The sequence below is a fragment of the Pleurodeles waltl genome, chromosome 10, assembly GCF_031143425.1.
Source record: "Pleurodeles waltl isolate 20211129_DDA chromosome 10, aPleWal1.hap1.20221129, whole genome shotgun sequence".
NCBI lineage: Eukaryota > Metazoa > Chordata > Amphibia > Caudata > Salamandridae > Pleurodeles > Pleurodeles waltl.
In genome coordinates, this window is record NC_090449.1 from 177,638,300 (window position 1) to 177,652,401 (window position 14,102).

General features: G+C 44.9%; 1 protein-coding gene across 1 annotated transcript in view; it reads left to right on the plus strand.

Annotated features, from left to right (window-relative positions):
* BAIAP2L1 (BAR/IMD domain containing adaptor protein 2 like 1) overlaps positions 1–14,102 on the plus strand; it is a 517,223-nt gene that overhangs the window by 360,599 nt on the left and 142,522 nt on the right. Inside the window, exon 9 of the mRNA XM_069210135.1 lies at positions 10,866–11,016. Within this exon, the coding sequence (XP_069066236.1) occupies positions 10,866–11,016 (151 nt within the window). The remainder of the gene's footprint in view (positions 1–10,865; positions 11,017–14,102) is intronic.

Below are 14,102 nucleotides of genomic sequence, written 5' to 3' on the forward strand. Positions count from 1 at the left end.
TTACACGTTAATACAACAGCGCTGCACAGCCTTTGCATGTGCGTGGCGGCAGCGGTTGGCCTGAGACCAAACCCTTATAAGCACCCAAACTTGCACCGTACACGGCCTACATTAAAAAATATTTATAATTTCAAAAGAATAATTTTACCTTATAGATTTGTAGTTAAAAAAAAAAAAAAAAAGAGGGATTAGAGTTGGACTTGACTCAAAGCCTCGACGCAGCCATGCCACAACAAACAGCTGTGTCACGGGGTTGGGCACCCCAGGGCCATCAGTGGGTCCGAGAGGGGTGCCATGCGGCCTCCCTCCAACAAGATATGGCCCTGGGGCGGTGGTGATCCTCTGGGCTAAATGGGGTCCAAAATGGACCCCCTGTGATTGTTTGAGATAGAGCCCGGGTAAGGTGGTGATCTCTGGGGCTGTTGGGGAAGTGGGGGGGGGGCAGGATTTGATGGCTGCACTCATATTTTCATTATAGCCATGGGGAGGTGGTGATCCTCTGGGCTGTTGGGGAAGCCATCGGGCCTAACCCACAATATAAAAACATTTTTGCCCAGAGGGTTGTTGAGGGGGGGGGGGGTTCTTGACCACCCGCATATTATTTAAAAGCCCCGGGGAGGTGGCGGTCCCTGGCACAGCAGGAGGCATTATTCCGCAAACGTCCCCTTGACTTGGCTCATCCAGGTGATTTAGAATAAAACGATTTGTGTGGGGGTTTTTATGTTTTCTTTTGTTGTTTTTTTTTTAGTTTTACGGTGGATCAAGCACCACTCCTGACGTAAAATTGTAAAAAAAAAAAATTGCCCTGAGGGTGGGACAGGGGTGCCTTGGGACCACACCATCAGAGCTAAGGAGTCCGGGTGTTCATACCTTGGGCTCTTATATTTATTATTTAACTATTTTTTGGGGGTCGGCTGAAACCGAGACCCTACATGACTGACCACACTTCAACGACTTCCTTGTTAAAGTGATGTCAGCCAATCGAATCTCAGCACGAGATTGGGATGGGACGCAAATCCTGTGCGTCCCTAGATATACAAATTTGTTTTCCCATTAATTTATCAAAAACTACTGAACAGGTTTACACCAAAACAAAAAAGGATTTCCTTCTGGACCAGGACCAACGTTCCTGCCAAACCCCAAAACTTTCCTGACTGCAGCTGGTTAATTTAAAAAAAAGGTTTTGTGAAGATTCGTCATGCGGCATCAAAATATGTAGGCAAGTAAAAAAAAAAAGCTTTTTATATAGAAACTAGGTTCTATCTATAACTACCTAGTGGCGAGCGCCACTAGGTATTTAATATCTATCTATCTCTCTATCTATGTATATACTTTCACTGAAAAAAGCAAAGGTTACAGGGACTTTATGGGTAGGTTCTGAATTTACTCATACAAAATCATGGATATTCAGCCGTCTTAGTAAGAGTTATTTCAACTGAATACAGCTCATGGCCTAAGATAATTATAACTTGCTCCCCTGCCCGCAGAGGTCCCAGGCGGCGTCTGTCTCCCGTGGGAACCGGAATTGCTCCCGCAAGCAGGGAGCTAATTAAACAGCAGCTCCCTGCTTGTGGGAGCAATGTTTTCGTCTTTTTCCCTTTGCACATGTTAGCACGCAGGGAAAAAGATGAAAACTCCGCTTTCAGCAAGCGAGAGCTCTTTGACAGCTCCCGTTTGCTGAAAGCAGAATATTGTCTGTTTTTGCTTGGCAGGAGCTGTCCCTGCGGCCATGAATGGCTCCAAGAATATGCTGCTCGCAGCACCCCTCTTTATGTTGTATTTGCCCCGTTCCGGAGGTGTGCCAGGTGTGTGGGAGTGCTGCACGGCCCCCACATACTTTTACATCTATTGTCCTTGGAAGGTAGCGGTCTCTGGGGGCACAGGGGTTGCCACATACTTTTACATCTATTACCCTGGGGATGTTTCGGTCCCTGGGGACACAGGGTTTGCCATGAAACCCCCAAACATACTTTGACATCTATTGCTCTGGGTAGGTGTCAATCCCTGTCCTGGCCTAGCCGGGGGCAATGTGAAAAACAAGCGCAGGAAACCGTGTTTGCTTTTTTTATAGATATAAAATCACTGCGAAATTCAGGACTATTTGCAAATTTTGCTGTGAATTTCTTTTTTATGCTTTTTGGCCTGGGTAGGGGGTATACCAGGGGTACCTCTACACCAAGGCTCACCACCAGTAGATCTTTCTCTATGTTTACGGTGCCAGAGTAGTATGTCTTCTTTGTTTGTGAACATGTTGGGTTTTATTGCGGGAATGTGGAAGTACCCGGTAACTTGACAAAGACTACTGTGTAGCTGAAACGTGTTGTGTGGTTTGTAACCATAAAACAGAGTAGTACGAGGAACTTATGGTGTGCCGGGTGTTCCTTCAAGCTGCAAACTTGCTTGGAATCATGTATATATAGGGAGAGCGAGAGATAGATATAGATATATGTGTGACAAATGTTAAAGTAACATTATAGTCAGGTGAAATGTTCACTTTTAAAGTCTGAAACCCCCTGAAATTTATCAGTTACACTTAGTTACCTGAAGTAACTATAACTCATGCCCTAAGGTGACTATAACGTGCGCCCCCACCATGCACAGTGATTTTATCAATGCCGTCAAAGAAGATGTCATGAGTAATGTAATATGTAGGGTAATTAGCAGTGCATCGCAAAGAAGCGAGCTAGTTACCTGAGGGCGCAAGTTATAGTTACTTGCGATAACTCTAAAAACCATTGAAATACACCAGTTATAGTTGGAGTGTAAAACGGAACATTTCACCTACTTTAACTTTACTTTAACCTTTGTTTTTTCTGTGAATTTCTAGTGTTTTTAACATAAAGTAATATTCAATTACCATACGTTATTCCAAATCTCTCCGGGCATAGCCTGTGGCCATGCACAGCAGCAGATTGGCTGTAAGGCCAGGCCTTCCACCAACGCCCGTTCCATATGGTACAAAGGTGAATGTACTTATAACGGTGTTTCTTTTTTAATTACTCTTGGACAGAAGCCATAAGGAAATATGACCGAGCCTTATACAATAACTTACACTGAAGTTTAATGACTTGATTAAGTATATGTTGCAGTATATGTATATAAGTGTTTTGTTATGGTGTGTATAATTAGATTTTTTCAAGTTGTATGTACCTATAACGGTGTTTCTTCTTTAATTACTCTTGGACAGAAGCCATACGTGTTTTGTTATGGTGTGTAAAATCAGATTTTTTAATGTATATGGGAGTGATACAAAAAGAAACATCCAAGTAAAAGGAAAATAAAAAGTCGAAATGAAGTAAAATTGCATCCAATGATTAATTAATATCTTCATTGTTGAGATTGTAAGGGCATTTATCCCATTTGTGTTAACCTCTTGTTTGCATTCACCAACCCCTGCATGCAGCCATTCCCAAGCTCCGCAGGGCGATCAGTCATGCATAGTTGGGGGATGGCCACCGGGCCTGGCCTGCGGCTACTTTGCCGCATGCAGCCAAGCCCACGCTGTGCACAACCTTTGGCTATGCAGAGTTGGGGTTTTGGCTACAACACGTAGACTGTGACCAACCCCACCGCAGGCAGCCAACCCCAGTCCGCACAAGGCCAAAGAAACATATCTAAATGTACTCCCAGCAGGCAGGAGCATTTTTTAAGCTCCTGCCCACTGGGAACTGGCTTGGTGTACAGAGATTCTTAAAAGGGCTCTTGCATATGTTTCCACCTGTGCCTTTTGTCATGCCCCAGTGGGATCTTAATCTTGTACTTACTTTTCTAATGTGTGCTCCTTTTGAGCCTTTACATAACTGTCCTCTCTGGCTGCTCGCTATCAAAACAGCCTATTTGGTGGCAGTTACATCTGCCAGGAGAGTGAGTGAGCTGCAGGCTTTATCATCGAAACCGCCGTATCTCACTATAAATCCTGATAAATTAGTCCTCAGAATTCGTGCCTCTTTCGTCCCCATGGTGGTGACCCCTTTCCATCTGAGTCAAAATATCACCTGCTTTACACCACCGCATCCCTCTGAGGAAGAGGAGCGTCTCCATCGGCTTGGCCCAAAAAGAGTATTATCGTTCTTCCTTGACCGCACAAAAGAGTTCCGGGTGAACGCCCAACTCTTTGTGGGATACGTTGGTGCAAAGAAGGGTTGGGCAGTACAGAAACGATAAATTTCGCGATGGGTCGTTCTCTATATAAAGATTTGCTATGCTTTGGCCAAGAAGCAGCCTCCAGAGAGCTTAAGGGCTCACTCTACCAGAGGAAAAGCTGCTACCACTGCGTTAGCTCGTGGCGTGCTGGTACTTGACATCTGCCAAGCGGCAACGTGGGCTTCCTTGCACACGTTTGCAAGACACTATTGCCTGGATAGCCAGGTGAGGAGAGAGGGGCATTTTGCCTGCTTGGTCCTGCAGGACTTGTGAAATATATAGCTTGGATATCTATTCTAAGGTAAGGAATCTGCAGCTAGAAGGCTCTATCAGATGAACAAGTTACTTACCTTCGGTAATGAATCCTTCGGTAAAGAGTGCCTACCAGATAATTTGTTACCGAAGGTAAGGAACTTGTTCTTCTAGACCTGGATCTAGCTTCCTGCCAAACTTGGTGTGCACCAGTTCAGTGGTTTAGGCTGTAGTTGTGTCTAAAGTTCCTACGGGGAACTGAATGGAGAAAATGTGTTTTGGGGCCCCTATTTTTCTCTGCCCCCGCTTCATGGATCACCCTGAAACGTTCTATGCAAAAGGCTAGATGAAAAAGACCACTTGTATGGAAAGTTTTGTGGATATTTAGCACCAAAGTTATTAGCAACACAAAAAGTGCATTTCCTATGAAAACACAATCCTAACTATAACTACCCAGTCTCAGTGATACCAAATGCACTCTAGCCTGTCGCATCGTTAATGAATGACAGGGATTATAAAATACAAATAAGTATACACATGACTATGAAAATCTACTCCTCTCCCAGTGTGTCAGGAGGTCACTTGTTCTTTTCCATGGTGGTATTATCATTCGGACTGTGTACACTTGTTTGTATTTTATAACCCCTATTATTCTTAAGATTTTATATCATGTGGTTTTTCAAGTACTTTGACAGCTTTCACAAATTCACAGTGGTGATGAAACACATGTCGGCTGTTGTGGAAAAAGCATGTGTTCTGCTACACGCCAATAAAAGATTTGGACTTCATTCAGTGTCTTTGCATTCTTATTATCTGGATTATAAAACTTACAGTTGGACTTGACGCTAGAGTGCGTCTGATATCCTTGTGAATAATAATTGTAAGGAAATGCCTCCTTGACATGGTTACCCCCTGACCTTTTGCCTTTGCTGATGCCAAGTTATCATTTGAAAGTGTGCTGAGGCCTGCTAACTAGGCCCCAGCACCAGTGTTCTTTCCCTAACCTGTACCTTTGTTTCCACAATTGGCACACCCTGGCATCCAGGTAAGTCCCTTGTAACTGGTACCCCTGGTACCAAGGGCCCTGATGCCAGGGAAAGTCTCTAAGGGCTGCAGCATGTCTTATGCCACCCTGGAGACCCCTCACTCAGCACAGACACACTGCTTGCCAGCTTGTGTGTGCTGGTGGGAATAAAATGACTACGTCGACATGGCACTCCCCTCAGGGTGCTATGCTAACCTCACACTGCCTATAGGTATAGATAAGTCACCCCTCTAGCAGACCTTACAGCCCTAAGGCAGGGTGCACTATACCATAGGTGAGGGCATAAGTGCCTGAGCACTATGCCCCTACAGTGTCTAAGCAAAACCTTAGACATTGTAAGTGCAGGGTAGCCATAAGAGTATATGGTCTGGGAGTCTGTCATACACGAACTCCACAGCACCATAATGGCTACACTGAAAACTGTGAAGTTTGGTATCAAACTTCTCAGCACAATAAATACACGCTGATGCCAGTGTACATTTTATTGTAAAATACACCCCAGGGGGCATCTTAGAGATGCCCCCTGAAACCATACCGACTACCAGTGTGGGCTGACTAGTTTAGCAGCCTGCCACACACCAGACATGTTGCTGGCCACATGGGGAGAGGGCCTTTGTCACTCTGTGGCTAGTAACAAAGCCTGTACTGGGTGGAGGTGCTTCTCACCTCCCTCTGCAGGAACTGTAACACCTGGTGGTGAGCCTCAAAGGCTCACCCCCTTTGTTACAGCACCCCAGGGCACTCCAGCTAGTGCAGTTGCCCGCCCCCTCCGGCCACGGCCCCACTTTTGGCGGCAAGGCATGAGGAGATAATGAGAAAAACAAGGAGTCGTCACTGGCCACTCAGGACAGCCCCTAAGGTGTCCTGAGCTGAGGTGACTCTGACTTTTAGAAATCCTCCATCTTGCAGATGGAGGATTCCCCCAATAGGATTAGGGATGTGCCCCCCTCCCCTCAGGGAGGCGGCACCTAGAGGGTGTAGCCACCCTCAGGGCTAGTAGCCATTGGCTACTAACCCCCCAGACCTAAACACCCCCCTAAATCGAGTATTTAGGGGCTCCCAGAACCCAGCAAGAGGGATTCCTGCAACCTAAGATGAAGAAGGACTGCTGAGCTGAAAAACCTGCAGAGAAGACGGAGACACCAACTGCTTTGGCCCCAGCTCTACCGGCCTGTCTCCCCACTTCAAAAGAACTGCTCCAGCGACGCGTTCCACAGGGTCCAGCAACCTCTGAAGCCTCAGAGGACTACCATGCATCTCAAAGGACCAAGAACTCCTGAGGACAGCGGCTCTGCTCCAAGAAAGAAGCATCTTTGAAAGAATACACGTTTTCCGCCGGAAGCGTGAGACTTTGCACTCTGCACCGACGCCCCCGGCTCAACTTGTGGAGAACAAACACTACAGGGAGGACTCCCCGGCGACTGCGAAACTGTGAGTAGCCAGAGTTGACCCCCTGAGCCCCCACAGTGACGCCTGCAGAGGGAATCCCGAGGCTCCCCATGACCGCGACTGCCTGCTTCAAAGACCCGACGCCTGGTAAGGACACTGCACCCGCAGCCCCCAGGACCTGAAGGATCCGACCTCCAGTGCAGAAGCGACACCCAGGTGGCCCTCTCCCTTGCCCAGGTGGTGGCTACCCCGAGGAGCCCCCCCCCCTTGCCTGTCTGCATCGCTGAAGAGACCCCTTGGTCTCCCATTGAAATCCATTGCAAACCCAACGCCTGTTTGCACACTGCACCCGGCCGCCCCCGTGCCGCTGAGGGTGTACTTTTTGTGCTGACTTGTGTCCCCCCCGGTGCCTTACAAACCCCCCTGGTCTGCCCTCCGAAGACGCGGGTACTTACCTGCTGGCAGACTGGAACCGGGGCACCCCCTTCTCCATTGAAGCCCATGCGTTTTGGTTACCATTTTGACCTCTGCACCTGACCGGCCCTGAGCTACTGGCGTGGTAACTTTGGGGTTGCTCTGAACCCCCAACGGTGGGCTACCTTGGACCCAACTTTGAACCCTGTAGGTGGTTTACTTACCTGCAAAACTAACAAACACTTACCTCCCCCAGGAACTGTTGAAAATTGCAGTGTCCAGTTTTAAAATAGCTTATTGCCATTTGTGTGAAAACTGTATATGCTATTTTGCTAATTTAAAGTTCCTAATGTTCCTAAGTGAAATACCTTTCATTTAAAGTATTGTTTGTAAATCTTGAACCTGTGGTTCATAAAATAAACTAAGAAAATATATTTTTCTATATAAAAACCTATTGGCCTGGAATTGTCTTTTAGTGTGTGTTCCTCATTTATTGCCTGTGTGTGTACAACAAATGCTTAACACTTCCCTCTGATAAGCCTACTGCTCGACCACACTACCACAAAATAGAGCACTAGAATTATCTCTTTTTGCCACTATCTTACCTCTAAGGGGAACCCTTGGACTCTGTGCATGCTATTTCTTACTTTGAAATAGTACATACAGAGCCAACTTCCTACAATAATTCTCATAGAAACCTTTTGGTGCCACAGACTCTCAATCCTTTGGTAGCAGGGCAATAATACAGACACACACCATATTTACTTACATTTTGCTGTGCTTTACTGTACCCGTTACTATTGTTTCTTTGAGAATGGGAAGTGCGATAATTACACCACTGCTACCTGCTTATATGTTTTCTATAACTACCCAGTGGCGCCTGCTACTGGGTTATATTTGTGGACATAAACAAACACACACACATATAAGAAGAGAGAACTCTGGGTAGGTCCCAAGATTGGGTGGAGAGCAGCCCCATGAAGGAGCACCCTACAACACCAGTGACACTCTAGATTTGCTCACCTCAAATGTCTGTTTTACTGGAAAAGTTTTTAAGCATAGTATTAGCACAGTGCCATCCACGCCAAGCTAGAAAGGGACAAAGTCTTTTGCTATTTGTAAAGGAAAATGTTTAAATATAGGATTGGCACACTGCCATCTTTGCTAAGTTGTAAAATGACAAATGCCTTTCACCACTCCAGGCACAGTATTAGAGCTTTGAATTATTATAATAACATCCAAGCCAACCTGGAATGAGTAAAAGCAACCCCTGGCACACATTTTGTTTATTATAGCCCATCAGAGAAGTTTAGCTTTGTCCAGACAAAAGAGAGCACCCAGTAATAAATCAAAACCCCTTTCAGGGTTAGAGTGATGCATACATTATGCATAAAAAGAGAAGAGACAACTTTGGGTAGTTCCCAAGTTTAGGTGGAGAGCAGCTCCAGTAAGGCTCACCCTGCAACACTGGTGACTCTCTAGATTTGCTCACCTCAAATGTCTGTTTTTCTAGGAAAGGTTTCAAGAATAGGATTAGCACAGTGCCATCCAAGCCGAGCTAGAAAGAGACAAAAGCCTTTCACCACACCAGGCACAGTATTACAGCTTTGGATTGGTATAATACCATCCAACCCAACCTGGAATGAGCAAAAGCAACCCCTGACATTTTCGCTGTCATTTTAGCTCATCCAAGAGGTTTAGCTTGTCCAGACTATATGCAAAGCTTGTGTGGTTTATGATCTGTCTAGGATGAGGAAAAAGTAATGTTATTGAAAGGTGTAACTGTCACAATTGATTGTTTGGTATGGTGACCCCCTCGTTTCCAGTGTAAGCGGAAGCCATAGATCAGTTGTAAAGTGGGAGAAAAGATGTAGGAGCCAGGTCGTACATATTTAACTCAACTGCCTCTCTGGCTGGTTGACACCTTTTTAAGACTTACTCTTTCTTTCTAGTGAAAGAGAACAAACAGTCGAAACCGCAGTGATGTGTCATGCTTGTCTAATTGGTGGTGGTGGCAGTTGGCTGTAGCTCAATCTCAGACCTCCCTGGTGGTAGCCATACCTTGAAGCATGGTGCCCAACCGGGACTCATCGCAACAGCCTTAAATCTGACTGCTTGACCCCCAATCACTCCTCCAGACACCTGAACCCAACACAGAGCGAGTAACCCAAGTGGGCCTGGGTTCATACTCGAACTAGTGGGACACCCGACTAGTCAAGGATTCATTCCTGTCTCCTTCAGCAATGTAGAGCAACCTCCTGTATCTCAGAGAAATTGGAAGTGTGAAACATAATCTTTAATAACATAACTCACTATTGATGTGTCTACTTTTGTCACGTCGGCACAGTCAGGCATTTATCAAACTATTTGTAATCCCGCTGTCTGATGACCCCCAAGTTTCAGGTGTCACCACTGAGCGTGTCTGTCCCGTCATATTTCTGTTGCTGCATGCTGACAAGGAGCCAACCATCTAGCACACTGTAGTGCAGCATACCCTGTTAGTAGAAAGGAGAGAAATGGAACAGAAAGGAAGATAATTACTTTAACTGTGCTGATAAATGGAACATGGGTCCTGCCCTGTTGACAGGGTACCCCACGTGGAAAGGTTGGAACCGGGAAACTGCATCCGCACAGGAGAAGGTTGCTGAAATCAAACAACGACTTTTGGTCCGTGGAAGAAGGCCCTTGCGATCACCATCAGAGGGTCCTTCTTTCTGCACAGACATAGGAGGCCCACCACCAATGTGACAACAAAAAAGCCTGATGAATAGCATGTGGTAGAGCAGTCGGCACCAGCACACACATTTATCCAGTTAGGTGGTACCCACTTCTGGACAATCTCAATATGTGGCTCCTGCGCCACTGCAGCCCACCACCGTGTGGAATAGCAAAGCAGTCTTGATATAATCCTGTGATTTAATCCCAGCAATATCGGCGTCAGTGGTCAGCCTCCCGCTAAGGTAAGATAGACTTCAGTAAAGACTGGAAGGATGCTGACTGTAATCACACCAGTCTCTGAACGTGCACAATTCTTGCTTGTCCAGCACCTCCAACTGGCACAATCAGCAAAACATTTACATTCACCAGACGTGCCAGCCGTACTGCTGATAGGACTGCGAGAAGAAATAACCACAATGGAAACGATACAATAAAAGCAGGATCAGAACTAAAATAAGGAATCTGGAAAATTAAAGTTTTCCTTATGGATATGTATGTGAATTTTCAGAGTGTGCTGTGTTCTCTGTTCCATTATTGAATTCTTTACTACAGTGATTTGGGGGAGGTGGGATGTTGTGCGTAAACTCTGTTGCTGGTACGATGTTCGGTGGCCCATATCTGAAATGTTTTTTTGTCGCCATTTTGTCGGCTGATACCGAGTAGACACAGACAGCCTGCAGACCAAGCTGATGTTTAAAAATGTGCTGAAATCAAAGCCAGAAGCTGATAGGTAACAGATGTCTATCTAGTTTTTAGCAATTTCCCATAGTACAAAAGATAACATATCCAAGAAAAGTATTCATTTTGCAAAATTTTAAGTTTTCTTTTCAGGGAATGTGATTGCTTCAAATTATGTAGACTTGTCTCCCAATGATAACATTGTCTTTTTATGTTTAATATGTAGGTTGACGGTGACTATGATTCCATCTCTAAAAGCATTCCAAGAATGCCCCCAGCTCCACCGAACAAAGCACATACAAGTCCATTAGTTGATATGTTTAACAACCCACCAACCATTCAGAAGAATCACCCTCATGAAAGGCTGAAAACAGCAGGTCATTATTTACCTAATTTATTAAATTAATACTGAGTATTTCCATGAATATTTCAAATGTCGGCGAAACATATTTTGGGGGTTATTCTAACTTTGGAGGAGGTGTTAATCCGTCCCAAAAGTGACGGAAAAGTGACGGATTTACCACCAGCCGTATTACGAGTCCATTATATCCTATGGAACTCGTAATACGGCTGGTGGTATATCCGTCACTTTACCGTTACTTTTGGGACGGATTAACACTCCTCCAAAGTTAGAATAACCCCCTTTGTGTTTAAACTAATTGTAAATGTTTTGGGATTGTGAATGTTCTACTACAGACTTACATTGTCTTATCGAGTAAATGGATAAATTAAAAAAGATAGCCTAGTACTAAACGTGTACAGGATAAATTATTTTTGCCTTTTTTCTAGGTATTCCATAACGGTTTTTGGTGGAAGAGAGCAAATACGCTTCATTAGTAGCTTTTGTAAACATATCATTGGAGACTTTGGGCCTGATTTAGATCTCAGCAAATGGAATACTCAAGCACAAATGTGATGTATATTCCGTCCGCCGTATTGCGATCTCCCAAGGATAGAATGGGATCGTAATACGGCGTACAGGATATCCATAATGGTTGTGATGGAGTATTCCCCTCCACTAAGATCTCAATCAGGCCGCTTGATACCTGAGTCAACTGGCCCCCTGTCATAAGGGTGGTTCTCAGTCAGACTAGTTTTTCAGCCAGCGGCACTAACCATGTTGGAACGCTCAGACCCACTTGTGTAATCTACGAGCCCAAGCATGCGTCATTCTGAAAAAACACTACTGCCTGAAGCGTACATCATAGTACATGGGCCTAGCTGACTGACAAACATACACTCATTATCAACGGCATGTAGCATGCAAAATAGTCTAACACTTTTGTTTAGATCTGATCTATGGAGGGTATCTTATCTGCCAAATTGCCATTGTCTTGTTTAAAGAACTGTCATTAGCCCGGAACGTATTGTAGCTTAAACCCTTTGGACTTATTCACCCTCATTAGAGGGTTAACATGTTTTGAGGGAGCACTGAAGCTTTAAAATACCACTAACTGCATCTTCAGATCCCATCACAGTTTTTTGAATGCATTTTGTATGCTGTGTTGAGGTGGGAGGAAATGTTTTAGCTGAGTAAGGAAGTAGAATTCTCTATAGTTTCTATGTTCTTGGTGCACAGAAATGCCGGTCAGTAGGAGTTAGTGTGAAGGAGGAGCTGTATAGGGTGGTTTTATTGCGATAAAACATGTAACTATACATTTCTAAGAGATAGTGTTTTATATTCTGACAGTACAGTTTGGAAACAGCAGTATTTGCCTCATTCTCTTTCTAAGCTGTGTTGTCCAAATATTGCACTTAGTTTGAGAAATGTTGGATGAAATCCATTCACTTCACACAGTTCTTTCACATAAAAATACAAGAGCTCAGCTCTGTGCTGAGGCAGCAAATCCATCTTGATATGGTTCCTGGTGGATACATCCTCCAGTAGGTTACTCGCCTTATGAAGACTCACTCCAGGCTTTAGCCTGCTCGTGAAGCCTTTTTTTCCACAGCAGTGACACCCCAGCATCACTGTGTGGAACAGTCTGACTCTAGCAGTGATTCCAATTCTGTATTTGATGCCACTGGGTTATAACAGATGCCAGTGGATGCTCTAAAGTCATTTCCTTTTTTTCTGCACCTTATTGACAGTCTGGAGATGTTGCTTGTGTCTCCACAAAGACATTTCCGTCTTTGGCCTCCAACTAGGTTAAATGTCTCCTGAAGGGGCCTTGAATCCTTGCTGACATTGAAGCAAGAAGTCGTTTTTGGATCCCCATGATGACTGTATATGGTCTCTGAGGCACCACACCATATACTGTCAGCCTTGCCGCTCAAGGATATCAGGAAGACTGCAGCTAATTACTTTTTGCTAAGGCCCTGAGGAAAACCCTCACCCAATCCCACCCCCTCAAGCAGACTTCATCTCCAAAAGGTAAGACACTGTGCAGGAAACATTGCCCTAGTAGATCTTCCCACCAAAAAAAGCACTATAGGAAAAATTAACTTCTTCCGCAATTAAAGATCCCATTCAGCAAACCATTAGGAGTCACTACACAGTTTGCTGATTGTGGACTCTTCCTTGGCGTTTGGAAGACTCCTGGCATCTACAAAGGTGAGTCCAGAGATCATCAGTGCTGGCTAGCTATTTTGGATCTTTTTAGGACAGCCTCGCAGCTCTCTAGGATACTACCCAAGGGTGTCCCGCCTCTGCAGATTTGATGATTTTGGTGGCTCCGGTTCAATGTCAGAAGACGTCAGGGCTTACTTCATCAATGAACCACTATGTGACTTCTCTCCAGAGTCCTTACGTTCTCCCACTTAGGGGGAGTTTTTGGTTCAAATTTAGACGCTTTGGCTATGGAACATAAGTGGTCTCACAGAAGATGATGACTCAGAATCTGATGTACTCCTACATCCTTAAACTTTGAATCCTGTCCTTTTTTTGGATTTATGAAATACTAATGGTCCATATACCTATCCAGCAAGGGGACCTTCTACCCTTCTCACCCTGCCTCAGAGGAGGTGCGATCTTTTAGAACAGTTGTTTGGAAGAAGAGGGAGAACTCACAACTGCGTTTGGCTCCTGTTGAAGTGAATTTGAACATTCTAAGGCACATTTTTCAGCATCTATAGATTCTGTGTATCCCTTACTCCCTTTTAACAAGGCTCTGATAGGGCATAAAATGGATGCATGGGAGAAATCCATTGTGGACCCAGCTAGACGTCTAAAAACGTGATGCTGTCAGCTGCCAGTTTTTGTCTCTAGCAGCTTGGCTTTCTTCCTTTTTGGCCACTATAGTCGTGCTTTATAGGAACTGGTAAAACTCAAGATAAGCAGCCTGACGAGCATATGAATAAGCATAACTTGGACATGGTAAGTGATTGACTGAATGATCCAAACAAATTCTGAAATGTGACTTTGACTGTACGGGCACTGTGACACGCTCTAGGGGACCAGCTGTCACCCTGTGGTGATATGCTTGGATGCATTCCACTGATTTTTAGAGGTTGTCCAGGCTAC